This window comes from Heteronotia binoei, chromosome 20 (genome assembly GCF_032191835.1).
Source record: "Heteronotia binoei isolate CCM8104 ecotype False Entrance Well chromosome 20, APGP_CSIRO_Hbin_v1, whole genome shotgun sequence".
NCBI lineage: Eukaryota > Metazoa > Chordata > Lepidosauria > Squamata > Gekkonidae > Heteronotia > Heteronotia binoei.
Genome location: NC_083242.1, coordinates 24,122,130 through 24,146,898, shown reverse-complemented (window position 1 = coordinate 24,146,898; position 24,769 = coordinate 24,122,130). Strand labels below are relative to the sequence as shown.

Sequence of the window (24,769 nt, the reverse complement as noted above, 5' to 3'; positions counted from 1 at the left end):
CAATCCTCCAGGGGTGCCCCAAAGAAGCGCTGAGGTCTCTGTGAAACCCAAGTGCAGGGTGGCAGCGGACCTTGAGGCCTGGCCTCACAGCTGGAGAGGGGGATTGGGAGTCCTGTTCCTCTCAATCTGAACCCCGGGACTGAGCAGGTGGTGGCAGCGCGCCCAAGGGGCAGGAGGAGACATAGCTCCCTCCAGGAGTTGGCGACTCCGTAGGGAGCTGACGGGACCGGGTCTGAAGGCAGAATCGGGCCGGTTCCGCCACAGGCTCAAAACACAGCCTCTGTTAAAATGCAGTTGTTTACCAAGACTGTGGCAGGATAATGCAGAGACCAACAAAATTCTCCAGAGACCAACAAAATTCTCCAGTGTATAAGTTTTCATTACTCAAAGCTCACTTCATCAGATACTATATCTGGCAAGTGAGCTTGGACACAAGAAAAGTTAGCCTTTGGAAAAATCCGTTGGCTTTTAAGGTGCTACCAGACTTGAATTCCCTCCTGTTATTACCTGAAACTATCTTCGTAAGGAATTATGCTGGCACTGAAATCTAGGCAGGTTTTTTTTTTCTTTTGAGACAGAGATTGTACCTCACGCAGCAAATTCATTAACTAGACAGTTTACAGGATTAAGGAGAATCACCCTCACTCCAGCAAAACCCCAGCAATACCTTTTCAACGAGGATGTTTAATTCAGCTTTGGACAAAAGGCCTACAAAAGGCCTGCTATCTTGCATCGTTTCAACTGTCCAGTTTCTGGGGGAGCTGAAAATATTAATTAAATGTAAATATTAAAGAAAGTACATCCTACTAAACATTTTAAAACGTTCTACACTTTTTTAAAAATCCTACAATATGCCACAATGCTCAGAATATGAATTTATGTAGAGAGAGAGTCATGTCTGGAGCCACAGGGATAGCGGCTATATAAACAGCGTTGTTTTCATAGGTGATCATACACTGGACTGCTCCTTAGGGTATTTTTCAGGGCTTTCAGACAAACCAGCTAAACTAGAGCCTCAGGATGCAAACTAGATTGAATGTGTCAAAATGTATAGTCTTGTGGACCTGGAGCAACAACCAAGGTACACACTGCACAATTTGTTCATCACATGATCTCCCCAGGGATCAAACCAGGGGGAAATGAGTTGAGCATCTTTGGGAGTACTGAGCCAATTGGCTGGAGACTTGTGATGTTATGAACCAGTATCCCCTGCAGCATTTTTTCAACTCTTTTGGTGTGCATGCTTAAAGAAGGTGCCAAACAAATATTAAATTGGAAAAAACTGCAAACAGCACTTTTTAAAATGTAAAGACACAGACTATCCACCTGAGGAGATGCAAGACTCAATCATAATTTGCTGTACTAATAGACATGGCAGCAAACTTAAACAGCTCAGCAGTAGAGTGGCTGCTTTACATAGACAGGGGCCTTGGATACGGCTGATGATGCAACTGCAGGGTTTTTATATCTCAGAAGATGCTCTCCACTGGTTCCAATATTTTCAAAATAGAAGACAGCAGAACCCACTTTTATACCCCACTTTTCTTCCCAGTGGGGACCCAAAATGGCTTACAGCATTCTCCCTGCCTCCTTTTTCTCCTCATAACAGTCCTGTGAGGTAGGATAGGCTACGAAAGTATGTGACTGGCCCAAGGTCACCCAGCACACTTCCAGGGCAGAGCAGGGATTTGAACCTGGATCTCTCAGATCCTAGTCTGACACTCAAACCACTACACCAGGGGTGTCAAACTCATTTGTTCTGACAGCTGGATCTGACATAAACGAGACCTTGTTGGGCCAGGCTGTGTATGTCAACATGTAATGTTAAGTAGCGGAGATATAAACTTTATAATGGACACAGATAAACGCACAGAGTTTTTTAAAAACTTAAAAGATTAGCATTCTTGCAATATTTTGCTTATTTAACAGTCTCTGATAACTGACACCTCTTGCTCTGAATTATTGCATCAACATCTGGAGACGATGTCTCTGGTGTAGCAATCTTGAGTATTCTATTCAAGTACTGTTGTGTAAGTTGCAAACATTTATTGACATTCATTACAAAAATCTCATGGTCAATGCTTTGAGCCTAAGACGCAGGGGAAAACCTGAAATGGCTGGGCATTGTGAGCTTTTGTACATAAGTTGCTTCATGTACTGGTCAGCCAATGGAGAAAATAGAGGCTTTGCCCTGTAGCTCTTGTGCAACTGAGCAAACCTGACAAAGCAAGCTGTGATGCAGAAGGAAGCAAGAGAGAGGGAAGGAAGTAGATGGCAGTGAGTTGTTCACGGGCCTGATAAGAGCCCTCCAGGGGCCTGATACAGCCCTTGGGCTGCACATTGGACACCCCTGCACTACACTATGCTTGATTACATCACTATGATGCTATCATCCTGATTTGTGTGGTACCTCAAGGCTCTTGGTTGCACCCAACACTATTATTATTTATATTGTTGATTGTCTTGACTCACTCTGTGTAATCTGCCTTGAGTCTCATTGGGAAAGGAGGACTATAAATCAGGGAAAGGTGTGTGTGTGTTAATATCTTACCCATATATCTCAATCAGTCTGTGTTTAATTTCCATCTTCTGCTCATGGTTAAGCTGCCGGCACTGCCTGAACTGGTGAAGAACTGTCGTCATGGTTTCCAGTGAGATTCCATCACAAATTAACGCTGGTGGTAAATGGCAGATGAGATTTCCCAGGAAGTCAATGTCGTATTCGTCAACCAGTGAACCATTCTGAAATAACGATGTCACAGATTAGGTGTATTTTATTGGGTCACAAATTACTGTTGAAACAAAGGTCTTTAATGGCCTCTGGGCACTGATATTGGGGTAAACTTGTGTCCATACATGTTTTGTTCGTCCAACAGGATGAACAGCTTCTCTCTGCTATCTTTTCACTTTGGGAAAATGTCACAGGGAGGATGCTTAAAGCCTTCCTCTCCTGGTCCAGGGGGAGGGGCTCTCATGTTTCTGAAAGCTGAGTTTTACAATATGGAACTTCTGATGCATGTCTGCGTTGGATCGAGTCTCTTTTAAATCACTCATCCCGGGCCCCCCACCCTTCCAGGAATGTAGATTAGCTTCATACCCACCCCCAACACTTACTAGGCATTCCTGGACTTTCTGCAGGATCGTTTTCTTTTTGTGCTCATTTACAATAAGATGATCCAGTTCGACTTTCCCCAGGCTGTTCACAAAAGGTGTGCAAAGCGATCCCGTAAGAGAGTCCAGATATTCAGCACTAAAGGAAAGATTTAAAATGAGAAAGGTGAACTTGTGAAATAGAGTGATAAGGCAAATTTGAGAATTTACTGCATGCAGAATGCATGAAGAAAGGAATCAAGCTCTTTAAGTAGAATAAAAATGTACAATAGCACATTAGTTTTATACCATGCTTCAGTTCCACATTTTCCCGCCACTAAAATGGCTCAGGGAAAAACAGTTATGTATGAAATGCAGTCAAAAAGAATAACTTACGGGAGCACAGATAAGAGGTAAGGAGGAATGGATATGTTGGAGATAAGCCAAAATTTCCACGCCAAACAATTTATCTGGAAAAAAAAAATCAAGGTATTTTGCCAAATGACAGGAACTAGATTTAAGTCCAGTAGTGCCTTAAAGACCAATGAGATTTCCAGGTTATAAACTTTCAAAAGTCAAGACTCCCTTTGTAAGAAACTGAACATGAAATGCAGAGGCTTAGATTATCATTGGCATTATCATTGTCATACACATTTCTTACATATATAGAACTTCAAACTTTGACAGGACTAGAGGACTGACTTGCGGAAGGGCAATTTCTATCTGCCTGTCTGCCTGCCTGCCTGTTGGTCGATAGAAGAGCAAGGTTCAAATCCCATCTGACAAAGGGAGCTTTGATTTTCAAACGCCTGGAAATGTAATTTTTAAAGTGCTACCAGACTCAATTCAAATGTCTTTAAAATGCTACCGGACACAAATCTTGCTCTTTTACTGCAGACTAGCATGGCCACCAACATTCCCTCTAAGCTGCAAAGTCTTGTGAGCAAAAATTCTACATGGTGAGCTACTGGCATTAAAGTTGTGAACTACTACATAAATTAGTGTGCTCTGTGGTCATCCTTCCTGAGCTAAGACAAAGATGTGTGAGCTGGAGGCTAAAAATCTGTGAGCTAGCTCACGGTAACTCAGCTTAGAGGGAACACTGATGGCCACCCACCTGAAATTATAGGAACAAAGAAAGAAGAAAAAGAAGAAGATGATGTCAGATTTATATCCCGCCCTCCACTCCGAAGAGTCTCAGAGCGGCTCACAATCTCCTTTACCTTCCTCCCCCACAACAGACACCCTGTGAGCTGGGTGGGGCTGGAGAGGGCTCTCACAGCAGCTGCCCTTTCAAGGACAACCTCTGCCAGAGCTAGGGCTGACCCAAGGCCATTCCAGCAGCTGCAAGTGGAGGAGTGGGGAATCAAACCCGGTTCTCCCGGATAAGAGTCCGCACACTTAACCACTACACCAAGCTGGCTCTCTCTATGGGCGTTTTCGCACTTACCTTACGCCGGAGCGACGTCCCTCTTCACCGCGCAGCGTCTGCACGGATTTCGCACTAATTGCTCCGCAGAACTCGGAAGAGCCGCAAAGTCCCACGGCTTTTGCATCGCAAATGTAAACTGGTTTTTGGCGGTTTACATTTGCGACACAAAAGCCGCGGGACTTTGCGGCTCTTCCAGGTTTTGCGGAGCAATTAGTGCGAAATCCGCGCAGACGCTGCGCGGTGAAGAGGGACGTTGCTCCGGCGTAAGGTAAGTGCGAAAACGCCCCGTGTGTAATAAAAACTTTCTGTTAGTCACCTTCTGGGCTCAGAATCCAATATCAAAAAATCATGGAAAGGAAACTTTATAGGTCTCAATGCAAGATAATTTCTTCTTAAACGATAGCCTTTTGTGAGTGAAAATAAATGTGTGCCATCTGTTCTTAATGGGGAAAGAATTAGTACTATTTTTAAACCGGGTTTAGTTTGTTCTCTTTTTCTTAATCATTTTGGCATCAGACTGAAGAAGAAGATGATTTTGGATTTATATCATGCCCTATACTCTGAATCTCAGAGTCTCAGAGCGGTCACAATCTCCTCTACCTTCCCCCCCACACACACACAACAAACACCCTGTGAGGTAGGTGGGACTGAGAGTGCTTTTACAGCAGCTGCCCTTTCAAGGACAGCTTCTATGAAAGCTATGGCTGACCCAAGGCCATCTCAGCAGCTGCAAGTGGAGGAGTGGGGAATCAAACCTGGTTCTCCCAGATAAGAGTCTGCACACTTAACCACTACACCAAACTGGCTCTCTGGGAAACAAAGGTTGTAAATTTGGATAGCTTATTTGCAGGTTTTTCTGTTATTTTGTTCTCCTACAGCACCAGATATTTCCATCCTCAGCAATTTCACTCAAAACGACCAGGGTCTAAGCATTTATGGCAAGGTAGTTGTAAATTGAGCTCTTGGATTGCTCACTGCTTGTCAACAAGATAACAAGACCTCTCTATAGCATTGACTGATTGCCTCTGTAACCAAACACCTCTCTGACTGGGTAGGGCATCTTTTTTTGTTTTGTTTAAGTGGGTACTTTCCCACTATATATGGAAGTGATCGTCACCTAATAGTGGACTGTACAGAAATTTTGTTGAATAAACTCCTGTTCCTGTCAGCTTTCTGAATTGACTTAATCTAAGATAGAAGCAACAGAAAATGCACAGTATATATTCGTAAACTGGAAAACTTGTGGGGCCTTGGCTCACATTCTTTAAATACAGTCCTTGGCAGGACCAGAGCCCTAAGTTGAGAGAAACAGTTTCATGTATGTATGTATGTGCGTACGTACATGTGTGTGTGTGTGTGTGTAAAGTAAAGACTGTGCTCAATATATCTATAGAAGAACAATATTCAAGTTCAGGAGCACCTTAAAGACCAACAAGATTTCCAGAGTATAAGAAAGCTGGCAGTATCTAACAAAGAGAGCTTTGACTCTCCAAAGCTTATATCCTGGAAACCTTGTCCGTCTTTAAGGTGCTACTGGGTTTTCTTCTGGATTTCTCTTCAAATAGGGATGCCGGCCTCCAGATGGAACCTGGGGATCCCTTGAAATTACAGCTCAACCCCAGACTACATAGTTCAGACCCCATTAGCCTATACTTGAAGTTGGGAAATTTTTTTTGTCCTAATCACCTTACAATGAAATAGACAAAATGTTTGGGTTTTTACCTGGTATGGTGAAAGTAAATGTAGATTCTTTTCAAAAATGTTGAAAATGTTTAGAAAAGAGATGGTGCTCATACTTTCAACCTGCCGACAGGTTACTCCTTTCACTAACTGGACAATGCTGATTTAAAAAGAAAGAAAGATATATACATACAAAGAAAACATTGATATGATCTAGCACAAGAGCTCAAGGAAGAGTATGGGATCATTTAATAATTGCTAAAATGACAACACGACTTGAGGCCAAAGAGAGCAAAAGACACATACGCCACTACTAAACTTGGAAAAGGATTTATATTGGTGTCTTCCACCTGGGTTGTCTGCCCTGTGTTCAATAATTTTGGGAAGCAGATATTTTTCTTGATTCTCCACAGTATTCTGGTGCACTTGTCTCCTCTGAGGTTTTCCATGGCTTTTCTCCACTCTTTCTCAAACCGGCTTTGCTTCAAAGCTTTGGGAAAGATCCCAGTAAAGCCTATGGTTGCTGTGTACGAAAATTTGGATCTTCTAGCCCACTTGGCAACCATTTTACCTGATCCTGTTCCCACAGCAGCAATTTTCTCTCCCACCCACCAGGAAGCTTATTATTTTTTAAATCTGCTGTAGAATATCGATACACCATTGTTAGGGTTGCCAGACCCCCAGTGCAGTAGGGGATTCCCCAGTCTGGGGAGATCTAATCTGCTGCCCCCAGCTGGCTGGCAGGGGAAACCGCACCCCCAGACAGGGACATCATCTCACGACATCCCTGGCACAATAATGTGACTTGGAAGTGACACCAATGTGTTGCTGACATCATGCAACGACACTCTGGGTTTTGGGCAAACTCTATGGTTTTGCAGCAAAAAAACCCATAGAGTTTTTGCCGTTCAAGTAGCCCCGACCTTTTCCCAACTCCTCACAGGGTTCGAAGCTGGGACCTACTGCATGCCAACTAGGCTTCCCAATCCCCAGGTCCTAGCAGGGGATCCCCCGGTTTTACAGGCTTCCCCCCTCCCCCAGCCATCTGGCTGGCGGGGGAAGCCCCACCCCCACAGCCATTTTGCACCTCCATGAACGATTCCCATAGGGAATGATGGGGAATTGATCTACAGGTATGGGGGGCTCTGGGGGGGGCTGTTTTTTGAGGTAGAGTTGCCAAATTTTCAGTATAGCATCTAGTGCCTCTCCCCAAAATACCTCCCAAGTTTCAAAAGGATTGGACCAGGGGGTCCAATTCTATGAGCCCCCAAAGAAGGTGCCCCTATCCTTCATTATTTTCTATGGAAGGAAGGCATTTTAAAAGGTGTGCGGTCCCTTTAAATGCAATGGCCAGAACTCCCTTGGAGTTCAATTATGCTTGTCACACCCTTGCTCCTGGCTCCGCCCCCAATGTCTCCTGGCTCCACCCCCAACATCTCCTGGCTCCACCCACAAAGTCCCCAGATATTTCTTGAATTGGACTTGGCAACCCTAATGCCAACTAGATGTTCTACCACACAGCCACAACTCCTCCCAGGGGCTAGAAACTTAAACCGATTTCCCACTAGCCTTACCTCACTCTCGCTCTCCTCTTCTCAACGGGGCTTCCGTTGGATTTCGCACAAGCTGCCCCGAGGCTGCAACTCGCTCCGTTTCTTTCGCGCAGCAAACAAGATCCTCTAAATACCAGTTTCTGTTTGCCGGATGGAAAAGGCGAAGCTAGCTGCAGCCCCGGGGCAGATAGTGTGAAATCCAAGGGAAGCCCCAAGGAGAAGAGGTGCGTGAGAGCAGCATAAGGCTAGTGGGAAATCGGTCTGACTCTTTAAAAAAAGAAGAAAGAAAGCTGGGAATGCAGAGAAACTGCAACGCCTATTGGGACAACAGTATATCCTTATAATGGACATGGACATATGAAGCTGCCTTCTACTGAATCAGACCCTGGGTCCATCAAAGTCAGTATTGTCTACTCAGACTGGCAGCGGCTCTCCAGGGTCTCAAGCTGAGGTTTTTCACGCCTTTTTGCCTGGACCCTTTTTTGGAGATGCCAGGGATTGAACCTGGGACCTTCTGCTTCCCAAGCAGATGCTCTACCACTGAGCCACCGTCCCTCCCCGTCCCTCAGATAATGATATCTGAGGACTGATTTTAAGAACAAACAGCAAAAGCCCTGGTGCCTGGGGAGGGGTGGCCACTTCCAGGGGGTCGGGGCAGGGAAACTACAGGGAATCCAGCAGTGTGGAAGTCCCGTTGCCATCTGCAGCTGCACCACTGCAATGGGGAAACCACAAAATCCCATCCCTGTGGCAGACACTATTAAAGAAACAGACACATTTTCTTTCTTTTAAAGTCCCATAACAAGCTCGCTGACATATTACAAGCTTTACAACCTCTTTCCCTTTCTCTTGGGGAAGTGTCATAAGATGTATTCAGGAGGCAGAAGAAAAACATAAGAGGAGCATATTGTAATACCCACAATATCCTCAACAGAGTTGTGTTTTTAGGAATGTATCATTGTGTGATTTGAATCAGCTGATGGTTCTGTGAAGTTAAAAGCAAACAAACCTGATTGCTCAGACCGGAGAGAGGACATATACAGTGCTTCTGTTTGTCTAATTCTATCAGTGAACAGCCCACAACAACTTCATTGGTAGGGCAGTTTATGATCCCCTGGTGTGAACCAACAGTGTTCATTTTTCTACCTGCATTTAGAGCACAAACTTTCTGCATTGTTGACACACTCTCTCTGGCCTAACGGCTAAAGAAAGTATAGGACTCAAACAGGTCCAGCATCAGCATGCCACCAGGTGGGGCAGCTGCCCCACATGCCCTTTGCCTGACTGATCACCTGTGAGAGCTCCCAGCTGCGCACTCTGATCAGAATCACCAGGAGAAATGCTAAGAGCCATGCAAGTGGCTGTAAGCATGGGCATTGGGAGGACTTGCAAGTGTGGCAGGGGAAGGATGCACAGACAGGAAAGGGGACACATGGGTGAGTGGGTGGGAAGGGATCCCCCAAGAACTCTGCCCAGGGCCCCCAAAACCTAGAACTGGCCCTGGAGCTTCATAAGCTTTGAAGCCTGAGGTCCACTTATCCCATGCATAAAAAAAAGGTTTCTCTACATTCATAGGAATGGCTGCTGAGTTAATGGCACCAATAACTGAGGCAAAAGGAGCCTTGGCTCGATGGTAGATCACATACTTTGCACACAGAACTGTCTTCGGTTCCATCCCAACATACCCAGTTTGCTAGAGCATGTTTTCTCCCACCAAACCAGGATTCTGAAACTGGGATCCATTTAGAACCCCAGATTTGCAAGGGGGAAAATAGCAATTTTGCCCATGTGCCTGAGTTTGGATGTCACAGCAAACTGGAGTTTGGATGGAAGGCTTCCCAAACCAGCAGCATTTCAATCACAAAAAAGGGAGGAAGGAGTTTTGCATGAAGATAGCAAAGAAGTGATGTTTGTGGCCGTCGTGAACATTTGGCTGCCTAAATATGGCCATGACTGAATCTACATAGACCTGTGGTTTGATTTAAGAACATAAGAAGAGCCCTGCTGGATTAGACCAATGAAGAAGATTTTGGATTTATATCTCACCCTAAACTCTGAATCTCAGAGTCTCGGAGCGGTCACAATCTCCTCTACCTTCCCCCTCCCCACAACAAACACCTTGTGAGGTAGGTGGGGCTGAGAGTGCTTTTACAGCAGCAGCAGCAGCAGCAGCAGCAGCAGCAGCAGCAGCAGCAGCAGCAGAAGAAGAAGAAGAAGAAGAAGAAGAAGAAGAAGAAGAAGAAGATATTGGATTTATATCCCACCCTCCACTCCGAGGAGTCTTAGAGCGGCTCACAATCTCCTTTACCTTCCTCCCCCACAACAGACACCCTGTGAGGTGGGTGGGGCTGCAGAGGGCTCTCACAACAGCTGCCCTTTCAAGGACAGAGTCTCAAGAGTGGCTCACAATCTCCTTTACCTTCCTCCCCCACAACAGACACCCTGTGAGGTGGGTGGGGCTGCAGAGGGCTCTCACAACAGCTGCCCTTTCAAGGACAGAGTCTCAGAGCGGCTCACAATCTCCTTTCCCTTCCTCCCCCACAACAGACACCCTGTGAGGTGGGTGGGGCTGGAGAGGGCTCTCACAGCAGCTGCCCTTTCAAGGACAACCTCTGCCAGAGCTATGGCTGACCCAAGGCCATTCCAGCAGGTGCAAGTGGATGAGTGGGGAATCAAACCCGGTTCTCCCAGATAAGAGTCCGCACACTTAACCACTACACCAAACTGGCTCTCAATGGTCCATCTAGTCCACCATTCTGTCTCACAGAGTTAGCATGTGGCATTTTTACACATCCAGCTGCATATGTGCCAGCAAAGACAAGAAGGCCACATGGACACATGAAGCTGCTTTATACTGAATCAGACCATGAAGGTCAGCAAGTATTATCTACCTGGATTGGCAGCAGTTCTCCAGTGTCTCAGGCAGTGGTCTTTCACATCATCCACAACATGCTCTTTTTAACTGAATATATGGGGATTGAACCTGGAACCTTATGTAGGTCAAGCAGATGCTCCATGAAGCCACAGCCTCCCCCTCCCAATACATGACTTTCTTCAAACACCTAGGTGCACAGGGCTGCTTGTCATAGGGTGTTTTTGCATTCAGTTTGATCCAGAGTTTTTAGAGTCTTCAAATCACCTGCCACTGTTCCGCTTTAATTATTTTCCTTCTACATTTAAGCGTTTCAATTTGGGGTGGGGGGGTGTCTCTGATCAGAGGGCAGCCAGTGCTTAGTTAAATGTATACGTTTGTTTGGAAATCCTGTCAACACTGCAAAAACAACACCAATTTAAATCACTAGATGAGGCAAGCAATTATATGTAAAACTTTCAAGTGCTGTCAGTTCTCATGCAAATTACTGCACCTTGTGGTGGCTTTTGGAGGAGTCTTTTAAAATGCAGGAAAAGTTTTACAATATAAGTTTGAAATGCCCGTAGAGAAAAGACCAGACCAAAACTAGTCTCGAGAAAAACGCTTTGGCGTCGTCATCGAAACCCATCTCACTGAAACAAATGTAAATGCCTCGAGAAGCAACTATGTGAATCAGTTATGAGAACGTTATGTATGTTAAAGGTGAGTTTACAATGCGGAGATACAGTCGCAAACTGCCAGTGTAAAAACATCCATAGAGGAATTTCAGATACCTGAGCCAGATCTATTAAAAAATCAGGTTTGGTCTTGCATATCATTTGACTGGTGGAGGTGCTTGCCACTAGCAGCAGAAGTTTTTCCTTGATGCCTCAGGGAAGGCTCCTTTTGCCAGTCTTAAAACATCTCTGCTGGAAGAAGGGTCCAATAGGATCCAACCCAATGCTTGTTATTATGATACTCTGACCATGTATGGACTAAAAAACACAGAATAAACTAGCTTTCTTACCTTAATAAGTCAGAAGGAGGAGTCTTCCTGGACAACAATTCATACAGAAACAAGGCCTGAAATTAAGATACAGGACCAATGATAGGAAGAGCTTGTTAAATATATTTGTTAATTTTTTGCACCATTCCTCAAGTACCAGTTTCTAAAGAGGCATACAGCTTTATAGAAAGTATGAACCACAAAACATCAAACAGTTAAAATCTAAAGACAAACCATGCACAAATTAAGCCAAACAAGAGCATGGACCACACAGCCCAAAATTAATAAGGTCAGCTTGAACCATTTCTTAGGTAGGTGGGGAGGAGGCACATATGGTATTGATTGAGGGGGGGGGGGGGGGACTATGAGCTTAAGACCCCAGCACCACTGTGATAGCTTGCTAAATGAGAGAACTGCTTGGCTGTTCTCTATGGCTCTGCAGTGCTACTGTCAAGCCCCTCACTGTTTTCTGTAACCTAGTGGCCTGTCTGATGCTCAAGTCCTTCACTCCTTCCCCATTACTCACAGGCGAGTTAACACGTAGGCCTGGCTATCTGGGAGGGAGTTGTTTATGGTACTCAATGGTCTGTTGTATGTGAATGTTATACTCCCTAATTCACCAATTCCTTATAGAGTTCCTGTGAGAAATCCTCTGTAGAAGAATTATTAGGTTATTTCTGTAACCTGTGACCTTTGGGAGGGGGAAGGTCTCAGTGGATAACTGTTTATGATACTCTTATGCATGCAGCTTTCTGTACCTCAGTTTTTCCACTAACTGTCTTTAGTGGAGCACCTCGAGTTCTGAAATAAATGCTTCTATTTGAAATAACAAAGGAATTTATTATTTGGAATATCAGGGCTCGACAGCTACCACTGCAGATGGCCAAAGGTAATATTACAGTTCAATAGGTCAGGTGACTCAGTGAGCCATTGGGTTCTATACAACTGATTGTTCTGGTTCTGGTTCTACTTAGACCTGGTGTAACAGAGCTGCTTTCAGATGGCCTGTCTGGGAGAATCCTTCAGCTTGCTAGACTGGACAGGCCACTCACCAGGTTGCCATGAGATCAATCCACACCAAATTTAGGTTTAAGCTGGCTATCCTTATGTCTTCAAATCCACAGGCAATATACCATCAGCATTCAGTACCTGACTGGGCTTTAATTCTTTGTCTTTCACCAGTGAAGAGTTGAAGCCTTCTTCCTTCCATAAATTGAAAAGAGACACTTCCTTGAAAAAGGCTCCTTGGATGTCAGCAATCACCAATGGCAGTTCTGCGGTTGCAATCATCTAGAGAAGATTCATAAGGAGGAAATTCAGGGGATATCCCAGCATATGTCATAATTTATTGATCTTGTGCAGCTCCCTTTCATTTCTGCAAGAAGAACTGTGCAGCTGTTCAACAAAGGACTCCTGTTCAAAGACATCTCAAATAACTCTGAAAGACTTCATGACAATGTGAAGGCAACTGTGTCGGTTCATCTCTAAGCACTTTTGGGTGTTGCGTCCTTTGTAATGCTACAATTCTCTCGTTATTGACTTAATTTCTTTTCCACCATTTATAGCCCTCAAAACAGCTTAGAAAATCCATCAATGCGCTGCATTAGCAACACATGCATTTATACAAAGCATGTGAATGCAAGTCTTGTCCCACAACTTGTACTGAGTCATACCATTGGTCTATCAAGGTCAGCATTGTCTACTTTGACTGGCAGTGGCTCTCCAGAGTCTCTGGTGGAAGTCTTTCGTATCACCTGATCTGTTTAACTGAAGATGCTGGGGACTGAACCTGGACCTTTCTGCATTCAAAGCAGATGTTCTATCAGTGAGCCACGGTTGATCTCTAAGTGGTGCTGCCTTCTACTGAGGTGGATTCTTAATCTGTCAAGATCTGCCGTGTCTACTCTGGCAATGTTTTTCCTTCTGACTGGAAATGCCAGACCTATTTTGCGCAAGGCATATTTCGGGTGGAGAGCCCTTTTGCTCCCGGGGCTTCTCTCCATTTTCGCACAAGTTGCCCCGGAGCTGCGAGTTGGCACAGTGCTCTTCCGCAGAAAGCAGGATCCTCTTCCAAGCGGTTTCTGCTTGCCGCAGGAGAAAGGTGCACCAATTCACAGCTCTGGAGCAACTTGTGTGGAAATGGAGAGAAGCGCTGGGATCAAAAGGGCTCTCCACTCAGAACAAGCCCTAGTGCGAAATCCATCCCAGTGTTTGAACCTAGAACTTCCTGCAAATAAAACAGATATTCTTCCACTGAACCATGACCAATCCCCAAAGGATTCTCCCTTCTGCTGACTCATACTCTTGGTCAGTCTTGGCTACTCTGAATGGCAGTGGCCCTCCAAGGTCTCAAGTGGAGGTCTTTTCCATCATGGGCTACTTGATCCTTCAGATTGCAAATGTGGGGGAGTTTCTACATGCAAAGCAGATACTCTGCCACTGAATCATGATGATGATTGTCAGGATCTCCCTCTGTCGGAACCTAGGAGGGGCCGGGCAACCGCTCCAGGACGGATTAAGCCAGGAACCAGACACGCCTCAGACTGAGCAGGGGAGGTTGAAGATTAACGTCACCTAGGCACCTCCGACCGCTCTTGCTCCTGTCATTCGTTCCCCTCTCTCTCTCTCTGTACCATCCGAAACGACAACACCGAGCTCTTCCTCCCCAGCGTGCTTGAAAGGCTCCCTTTAAATCTCGTTCCTTGTGAGCCCGCGACCCCCCTCCAGCTGAACTTCCCCACTTTTATTAAGCCCAGCTGTGTGCGGTTGGCCACTGACAACGCCTGCGGCGCCAGAGGGCATCCGAGGGCTTTCCAGCCAGCCACTGGAGACCTCTTTGATGCTGGACTCATCAGCCCTCGGGCTGGTGGCTTGTGGGGCGTCTCCCGGTGACTCTTCCGGTGACGGTGGCAGCCGGCAAGAGGCCGGAGGCAAGCCCTCCGGACAATGATTATTATTATTATGATATTGGATTTATATCCTGCCCTCCACTCCAAATCTCAGAGTCTCAGAGCGGCTCACAATCTCCTCTATCTTCCTCCTCCACAAAAGACACCCTGTGAGGTGGGTGGGGCTGAGAGAGCTCTCACAGAAGCTGCCCTTTCAAGGCCATTCCAGCAGCTGCAAGTGGAGGAGTGGAGAATCAAACCCGGTTCTCCCAGATAAGAGCCTGTACACTTAACCACTACACCAAACTGGCTCTCATGGCCCAGTCACAATAGACTAATGAGCTGAGGGCAGCTTCTGTTCCAGGTTGGTTTCTTTCCCATCTGTTTGCTTTCCTGGGGAAGCCATCCGTTACACTGTCAAGGGTTTCTGCATTTTTGGCAGATAAAACTAAAAGCACCAAGTGGTGCAAGCCCCTTCCTGTGATGAGCCAATGACAAAAGTGGTTGAGCAAATGCAAGACTTTGTATGCTAGGAGACTACTTAATCCCATTCATTCCTATCAGGGGCTGGGATCAGAGACAGAAAATCCATTACCTTCCGGAGGATCCCTTGTTGTTGTGCTGGAGACAGATCAGATGCATGTTGAGCCAGTGTGCCTCTGATCACCTGGGAAAGCTCTTTGGGGTTCATGCTGTGGAAAGACTCAGCGGCGATCCCCGTCACCAAAGCACCCATTTGACTGATGTTATGAAACGATAATGCCTACGAGAAGAGCAAACCTCATGCAAAACAGCATAAGGACAGTCCTGCTGGAGCAGATCAGCATCCCGTTTCACCCTGGAAATCTAACCAAGAATCCCGTTTCACCCTGGAAATCTTCTTCGTCACTAAGATGCTACTGGACTTGAATCTTGGTCTTCTGCTGCAGGCCCACCTGCAACTGTTTTCACAAAGTGGCTGAGCAATTGCCCTGGAGGGCCACTCAACAGGTCATAAATGCCAACACCCTCCCTTGATAGTGCCTATGAGTACTAATGCCTCTGAATATGGAGGTTGCTCACCATGCCTAGGGCTTCCCTCCATCCATCTGTCTAACCCCCATTTAATGCCATCACTACCTGGACTGCCCATAGTCCCATCTTGTCAGATCTCGGAAGCTAAGAATGGTTGGTGTTGGAATGGGAGACCACCAACGAAGACCAGGGTCACTACACAGAAGCAGGCAATGGCAAACAACCTCTGAACATCTCTTGCCTTGTAAACCCCATGAGGCTGTCATAAGTTGGCTCCAACTTGATGACAAAAAATGTTTGTGATCACAATATGGAGTTCAGATCTCAAAAACCAGACAGGGTCAGTCCTTGGAGGGGAGACCACCAAAGAAGACTCTGCAGAGGAAGGTAAGGGCAAACAACCTCTGCTTCTCGAAAGCCCATTGCTGGGGTTGCCATAAGTTGGTTATTATGACTTGATGGCACTTAAAGATAAAGGTAGTCCCCTGTGCAAGCTTCAGTAGTTTCCAACTCTGGGGTGACGTCGCGTCACGTTTTCACAGCAGACTTTTTACAGGGTGGTTGCCATTGTCTTCCCCAGTCATCTACACTTTTCTCCCAGCAAGCTGGGTACTCATTTTACCAACCTCGGAAGGATGGAAGGCTGAGTCAACCTTGAGCAGACTATCTGAACCCAGCTTCCGCCAGGATCGAACTCAGGTCATGAGCAGAGCTGAGGATTGGCAGTACTACAGCTTACCACTTTGAGCCATGGGGCTCCATACATACATATGCTTGTGGCCATCACTATCAGCACTTCAGTGACTTCCACAATTCAATAAGTTATTGAGTAAAGAAGTGTTCCCTTTTGTCTTCCCTGGAATTAAGGATAGTTACAGACACAAGCTTTAAAAACTGGCTGGATCCAATGGGAACCCTTTTGTTTATCATCACATCCCCCCCTCGCCCCACTCTTCCTGCAAAGAGCTCAATGATTCTCCCCGTTTTTTAGCCCTTTAAGGTAGGGGAGACTGAGAGAAGGTGAGAGGCCAAAGGTCAAGTAGTGAGCTTTGTGTTAGAATGAGGATTTGAACCCTGGTTTTTCTCATCCTAGATTCTGATGCACAAACCATTTTGTCCCTTTTTCATGTAGGCATCTTTCACTCTAGGAAACGCTGCTTCATCCCTCATGTGTGGGAAGAAATGAAACTAATGCCAACGATGTCCTCACACAAGGATCCATCTCCTTCACAGTGCTTTGGAGCCAACCCATTACTGGTAATTGTGCATTACGCATGTGGAAATCTCCAAGGTGGGTCAAGCTAGACTGACCTTATGAGATCTCAGACAGCAAACAGGGTTGGACCTTGTAAGAACCACCAAGGATATCTAGGGGTGCTACCTCTGTTCATCTCTTGCCTTGGAAACTTAAAGGTTGCCATAAGTTAGCTGTAATTTGACAGCACTTTCTACCAGCAAGCTTTCACAAGTGCTTTCTCCCACAAATGTAGATGCATTTGAGACATGGATATTTTCAATGCAGATTAAAAGGGAGAAACCTTTTGTATTCAACGTTCATTCCAGGCAACATAGATATTTACATTCATTGTACAGACATGGGAAAAACAAAAACAAAATTATTATCTCACTTTAACTTGAGGAATAATTCACAATCGGCTATGGCACACTAAAGACTTAAGGCTGCTCTTAATGCATTTGGTTATCCCAGGCAATTTTGCTCCGAAGAGTCAATGCTGCAACCTGGTTTTTACTCCCTTATGACAAAATCCTTTAAACAAACCTTTTCATATTCAAGGTATTTGCTGGCTAAAATCACCAATTGACTCTTGGCCCATCCGGAGACTTGGTTTAACGTCGAAATTGCCTTGTGCACAGCCATGGGCGAGAGAGATTCCAGCTGGCTGGATGTCAACCCCACGACTGCGTCTGAGAGCAACCCAAGGGTGTCATTCAAGGTCTGGTTTCCCATGGCAATATCGAGAAGTTGAGATTTGAGCTGAAACAGCAAAAGCACATTGAAGGTAGTAAACCAAGGCATGTTTTCTAAGCTTGGCTTTCCATTGTTTCTCTGATCAGCAGCCATATTTAAAAAAAAAAAAGACATTTGCACCAACTTTGAGCCAATCGCCTGCTTTGATGGGCGCAAAGGCTCAAACCGAAAAGGAATCATCCTTCCTCTTCCAGCAAGATAAAACGTGATGTGGTCAGGTCAAAAAGAACCGAGCTCTATCCTCACCTTCTGGTGTCCGGCTTGAAAGCCTCGCAGCTGATTACATTTAATCATCTGATGAAGTAAAACACGGGCCACAGCAGCATCCATCTGCTCTAGGTCATCATAAAAACAAACAAGCAAACCTAACCTGCATGAGAGAACATAGAAATCAGCAGTTTTTCACCTGCAAATGTTGCAGGTGAGCTGCCAAATGTTTTTCAGCAAAACGATAGCAATACCATGATACCAAGAATGGACATTACATGCATAGGTATCCGTGTGCAATAGGGGGAATGGATATGAATGCCATGGGGCTATTATTGCTGGTTTACAAGCATAGAGTCTATGCACTTAGGAAGTATGCATGTGCGGACTCCCTCCCTGTGATAGGAAAAGCTTGAAAAAGCTTTTCCAGGAGCTGGGCTAGATGCCTCTGGAGAACAGTAATCCAGTTTTAACTGAGAGATTCCATTTTTTAAAGTTGTTTTTATGGCCTCTTTCTAACTGGAGGCTTGGGTGACAGACTGTCAAGGGTTAATGCCTCAACAGAGAACCTTTGAGTAACATGCTGTTCAAATGGAATTACGAATTAACTCTAAACAGTCCGTCACATCTTGTTTTAATGATATGATTATAGGTTGATGAATGTGGCTTTATGCTGTTTTTATAGCTGGATAGTAACCTCACTATTGTGTCCATTTTCTGTGTTGAAAATGGACTTGAGAGAGGCAGTATATGGACACGAGTAATGGACTCAAGAGAGGCAGTATACAAATTCTCCCCAAAAATTATTCAAATGTCTCATGTGTAGCCTTCTGAATACTGGGGAAGGAGCATATGTAAAAAGAGGAAGATCCATTGTAAGACAGAGTAACTCATTAAAGGAAGCCACAGCCCTCAATTTTGAAACTGATGTTCTGGAGGTCATTTAGGGTCACTGTGGGTGATAACAGGTGGGCAGTTTGGGGCAGTTGGGAGGCATCTCAAATTGGGCCGGCTCAAAAAGAGCTGCCCCAGAGCCCCCCCACACTCCCCAGCAAAGCATTTGCATCCCGTCTGCCAGGTGGCCAGGCATCTCCAGATGTGGAGGCACCTCAGAAGCTGGACCACTCTTTCTTCCCCAAACAAGTTAAGCGCTCATGAGCTCCCAACAGTTTTTAAGGGGGGGAAAAGGGTGGAAGCGTCTTGGGGCGGCTTGGCACTTTCACGCAGTCAGGTTACCTTGCATCCGCCCTGCTGCTTCCAGATGGTGACGGGGAGACTGGCTGTTGGTTCAGAAATTTGCTACCACTTCGGAAGTGGTAGCTTTTTAATTATTTATTTCGTATTTATATCCCGCCCTCCCTGCCGAGGCAGGCTCAGGGCGGCTAACAACATTTCAACATCAACAATAAGATAATAAAACAGTTAACAATAATCTATTATCAATTAAATAATTAAAACAGTATAAAACAGTTTAAGATTATTAATACAATTTTTGAGCCAGCCTGTGGAAGCCGGAGGATGGGGCGAGTTCGGGATGTTTGTGTGTAGAAGGATTTTTTGGCTCAATTTCAGAACAGTCTGAGTTGGCCCAAAGTGCCAAACATCTTCTTGCCTGTAGAGAGTTGATGTGTTCCTCATGTCAAATCCTGAGGCACTGATTCTTTCCAAAAAGGCCTGCGCAACACCCGGTGTGATGTCATACACGGTATCTAGTTGCTTTGTTGCGTTGTCATAACCAATGAACAGCCTCATCTAATTAGCGTAGAGAAGGGAAGGTGGGTGTTACAAGAAACTGAGATTAACAAAATATAATCATATTTATATTAAGCACAATTCCTACAAATGAAACACTTTTAGTTCTGGTATAGCCTTTTAGAACCATAGAATCATAAAATCACAGAGTTGGAAGGGACCTCCAGGATCATTATCTAGTCCAACAGCCCTGCAAATGCAGGAAATTCATAAACACCCCCCCCTAAATTCACAGGATCAGCATTGCTGTCAGATGGCCATCTAGCCTCTGTTGAAAAACCTCCAAGGAAAGAGAGCCCACCACCTCCTGAGGAAGCCTGTTCCACTGAGGAACCACTTTAATGGTCATTAAGTTCTTCCTAATGTTGAGCCAGAAACTCTTCTGATTTAATTTCAACCCCTTGATTCTGGTCCTACCTTCTGGGGCCACAGAAAACCACACCATCCTTTATATCAGGGATGGTCAACGGTAGCTCTCCATGGGTAGGGTGACCGTAATGTCTGAAGGCCAGCCAGGGACACCTTGGGGGGGGGGAAGGTAGGGGTAGGTAGGAAACAGGAAGTGACGTCACTTCCGGCGACGTCACTTCCGGCGATGTCATGCCACCGCCAGAAACAGGAAGTGACGTCACTTCCGGTGACGTCACTTCCGGCGATGTCATGCCACCGGCGGAAACAGGAAGTGACGTCACTTCCGGCGACGGCACTTCCGGTGATGTCACGCCACAGCCGGAAACAGGAAGTGACGTCACTTCCGGCGACGGCGCTTCCGGTGATGTCACGCCACCGCCGGAAACAGGAAGTGACGCCACTTCCTATGACATCATTTCCCCCACGGCACCTGCCGGAAACGGGAAGTGACATCTCTTCCTGTGACATCACTTTCCCCCAAATGACATCATTTCCCCCAAATGCCACTGCCGGAAACAGGAAGTGACTTCACAGCACTTCCTGTGACGTCCCCAAAAATACCCCAAATATCACCGCCGGAAACAATTTTGTTCTCAAATCCTGTATATACTTCATCAGTATATGGGATAAGGCACTTTCTCAACTGTGCTGCATAATGCAGCCTATTTATTTTGTCCTGTTTGCTCTGTTGGCTCTATCTGCGCCACCTTCATCACTTTCGGGGTGTGGATCCCCCAGTGGGGTGGTCTCCCGACTCCCTCCGCCGGCTGTTTCTGATAGCCCTGCGCCCCCTCTTTCATTTGATATGTGTCCCGTGCGGGTGCCACCCTCCCGCCAGGAGATGCCGCAAAATGAGCCCCCTTGAGGCTTATGGCGGCAGGGCTCGGGGGAAGCGAGCTAGACTGCTGTTCTTTTGAGGGGTTATAGAGTGTTTCGAGCCCGTCCCTGTGGCATCAGTCCCATCGTTGTGGGACCCAGGGGGCCGGCGCAGCGGCACGCCGAAGCAGCCTGTCACTAATAACACAGGTCGAGATGCAGGACAGGAACTTGGAAGTGACCGACAGGCTGCTTAAAATACACCCTTGGCGAACACCTTTTGTTGTTTTAACTGGGCTGGACAATTGGCCATACGGGCCAAATCGGATCCTCAGGCTTGTGTTGGAATACAGGCCTATTATCTGTGCAAGAAGCCTTGGGTCAATGCGCAATTTACTTAACTTTGCCCATAGGCAGGTTCTCGAGATTGAATCAAACGCTGCTTTAAGGTCAACAAATGCCACAAACAATTTTTTAAAGGGGCAAGTTGTGTATTTGTTAACCAGGTGTTGTAGCAATATACAATGGTCCAGGGTGGAATGACCCTGTCTAAATCCTGCTTGATATGGTGCTAACAATTCGTTATCAAAGACCCATGGTTCCAATTTGGATAAAAGATGTCTAGCATACAATTTTCCAGCAACATCTAACAAGCTTATTGGCCTATAATTTGCAGGTTGGAACGGTCATCCTTCTTATAGATTGGGACCACAATAGAGGACCATTCCCTAGGAAATCTTCCAGTCTTGTCAATAGTAGTGAAGAGAGTGGCTAGTGCGGGCGCCCACCAAGATTGAAAAACCTTAAACATATCTGGCGGGGTGAAATTTTCACCTGGGGCTTTATTTCTCCTCATAGAGGAGATAAGAGATCTAATTTCACACAGAGTTACAGGTGGCCACTCAGGCAAACCAGTTGTCAGGGAGGGGGATACACAATTTGTTGTTGTGTTATCCTCGAGCAGGTCATTAAACAGATTTACAAAATAATGCTCCCATTGTTGCTTGGAAATATAAGAATCTGAGTCACACTGAGCCCTCCCTTCTAAGGCTGCTAGAATTCTCCAAAACTTTGACATATCTCTCTGGTTCAGAGCCAGAGCAAGTTCTTGCCAAGATTCTCTTATTGACTTTGCTTTTTTATTTTATTTTATTTATTTAGAATTTATATCCCGCCCTTCCCACGAATGGCTCAGGGCAGCTTCCAACAATAGATCCCACATAACAATAAGCAATATTTAAACATGTGAGGGAATAGACAATTAAAACAGATAAAACAGATAAAACTCTAAAAATTAATAAATATTCAAGTATATATAAAGGAAATCTGGCAAGTTGCATTAGGTTCTCAAGCTAGGTATGGGCTAGCCGGAAGAGGGTCGTCTTACAGGCCCTGCGGAACTGAACAAGGTCCCGCAGGGCCCTCACCTCCTCCGGCAGCTGATTCCACCATGTAGGGGCCATAACGGAGAAAGCCCTTTCTCTGGTGGATTTCAAGCGGGCTTCTTTCGGCCCAGGGACAGTAAGGAGATTTTGTGTTCCCAACCTCAGTACTCTCTGGGGAACATGCGGGGAAAGACGGTCCTTCAGGTAGACAGGTCCCAAGCCATATAGGGCTTTAAAGGTGATAACCAGCACCTTGTACCGGACTCGGTATATCACTGGAAGCCAGTGCAGGGTCCAAAGACCCGGCTGAATGTGTCCCCACTTTGGAAGACCCAATAACAGCCGGGCCGTGGCGTTCTGCACCAGCTGCAATTTCCGAGTTCGGGACAGGGGCAGCCCCATGTAGAGGGCATTGCAGTAGTCTAACCTCGAGGTGACCGTAGCATGGATCATTGTTGCTAGGTCGTCGCGCTCCAGGAAGGGGGCCAACTGCCTTGCCCGCCTAAGATGAAAAAATGCGGACTTGGCAGCGGCTGCTATCTGAGCCTCCATCTTTAAAGAAGGCTCCAATAACACCCCCAAGCTCCGGACCCTGTCCGCCGCTATCAGCGGCGCACCCTCAAAGGCTGGCAGGGGGATTCCCCCTCCCGGGCTGTGGCGACCCAAGCAAAGGACCTCTGTCTTCGCAGGATTAAGCTTCAGCCCGCTCAGTCTGAGCCACCCAGCCACGGCATGTAATGCCCGATCTAGATTTTCCGGGGCGCAGGTCGGCTGGCCGTCCATCAGTAGATAGAGCTGGGTGTCATCAGCGTACTGGTGACACCCTAGCCCGTGCCTTCGGGCAATCTGGGCAAGAGGCTGCATATAGATGTTAAATAACATCGGGGAGAGAACCGCCCCTTGTGGTACACCACAGTCAAGTGTGCACCTCCGGGACAGCTCCCCCCCAACTGCAACCCTTTGTCCCCGACCTTCCAGGAAAGAGGAAAGCCACTGTAAGGCCAACCCCTGAATCCCTGCGTCGGTGAGGCGACTCTTTTCTTCCTAATTAGAGACTTATAACTACTACGAAGCTCGAAAAAAGATTTAGGTAAAAAAATTACCTCCTTTTGTTTATAGGTTCTGATGGCATGCCTAAGCTGTTTTTTCATATCAGTACACTCTCTATCAAACCATTTGTTATTAATATGTTGACTTCCAATTAATGGTTTGCCTTTCTTTACCAGGTAATAGTTAATTCTTCATAAAGTGACAGGGTAGCCTCCCCATCTTCTTCAGCCAAAATTTTCCTTTTGATTTCCAGAAGTGGATCTCTATCAAGCACTTGCTGTAATTCGTTTTGGAGTACCTCTGACCATCTCAAATGTACAGTGGTCGTAATCTCAATTTCAGGAGACATATTGGGTCTCGAGACAAAAAGGAAAATAGGAGAGGTTGGTGGTCACTCTCCGGGAGCGATCCAACTTCGAAGTGAACCAACTTACTCCAAAGAAATGGAGAAATTAATAAATAGTCAATCACACTGGCCCCCATACAACTAAAATAAGTAATTCACCAAATTTATCACCTTCAGAGTTATCATTTACTATCGAAAGACCCAACTTATCAACCAATCGATTAAAAAACCGACCATGTCTGTTCACAACAAGGTCTTTCGACTGCCTCTTACCATAGTAAAATTCGCTATTACGCCCAGTGCCAATACGAGCATTAAAATCCCCAAGCAAAATTAATTGTGCATCAGGGTAAATAGCTTCAAGATCGCATATACAGAGCAAAGCGATACCATCACTTTGCTTGATCTGAATACTATACTTCTATTGATACAGCCTAAAATTACATTTGCCTGGAGTGAGTTTGTGTCTCTATCTCATATGAACATATGAAGCTGCCTTTTACTGAATCAGACCCTCGGTTCATCAAAGTCAGTATTGTCTACTCAGACTGGCAGTGGATCTCCAGGGTCTCAAGCTGAGGTTTTTCACGCCTACTTGCCTGGACCCTTTTTAGTTGGAGATGCCAGGGATTGAACCTGGGACCTTCTGCTTACCAAGCAGATGCTCTACCACTGCGCCACCATCCCCCCCTTTCTTATTTTCTTCCAAGGAGCATGGAGCTAAGAGACAAACAGACAAATGGAGATCACTTTATAGGGGATAATTCTTGTCCAACTCTATAACCACTATCTCTCTCCACACTGACACTGACCACACAGCCCTAAGAAGAGTTTATACTTTGTAAGTCCAATGAAGTCAATGTACTTAGGAGGATGCAACTCTGTTTAGGACAACGAGTCACTGTCTATGAACCTGATGACTCTTTCAGCACTCATGAAAGTTAAAAGGTAACTATCACCCCTGCCCCAACATGTGGTTCCAAACTTGTCATCCACGTGGTTAACTTGCAGCCCTCTTGGAAACCATGTTGCAATGATGTTGCAAACTTCATAAACATAAATTTCATAAACATTATTTAGACACACTTTTTTTTTTACTTACTTCGTTAGAGTTAATTTTCCTGATTTCTTCTAATGGGAGGTGAACCATGTACCTTCCCAAAATCCCCAGGTTTTCTGCAGTGACCCACGAGGTGGAATTCTCTGTCTCTGGGGTGCCACAGAAAATAAAAAACCTCATCACCAAGCAAGGCAGTGTTAACTGTACTTATGAACAAAACAAGTTAGGGCCCCATGAA

The 24,769-nt window shown here is 45.8% G+C and overlaps 1 protein-coding gene across 1 annotated transcript in view; it reads right to left on the bottom strand.

Moving 5' to 3' along the window:
* Window positions 1-24,769, bottom strand: part of OTOA (otoancorin) — a 79,430-nt gene that overhangs the window by 43,905 nt on the left and 10,756 nt on the right. The window contains exons 9-20 of the mRNA XM_060260942.1: window positions 24,574-24,680; window positions 19,324-19,463; window positions 17,751-17,874; window positions 17,295-17,510; window positions 15,096-15,263; window positions 12,762-12,902; window positions 11,634-11,689; window positions 6,245-6,362; window positions 3,487-3,560; window positions 3,115-3,250; window positions 2,552-2,742; window positions 668-761 (exon numbers count right to left, since the gene is read on the bottom strand). Of these exons, the coding sequence (XP_060116925.1) occupies window positions 668-761; window positions 2,552-2,742; window positions 3,115-3,250; window positions 3,487-3,560; window positions 6,245-6,362; window positions 11,634-11,689; window positions 12,762-12,902; window positions 15,096-15,263; window positions 17,295-17,510; window positions 17,751-17,874; window positions 19,324-19,463; window positions 24,574-24,680 (1,565 nt within the window). The remainder of the gene's footprint in view (window positions 1-667; window positions 762-2,551; window positions 2,743-3,114; window positions 3,251-3,486; window positions 3,561-6,244; window positions 6,363-11,633; window positions 11,690-12,761; window positions 12,903-15,095; window positions 15,264-17,294; window positions 17,511-17,750; window positions 17,875-19,323; window positions 19,464-24,573; window positions 24,681-24,769) is intronic.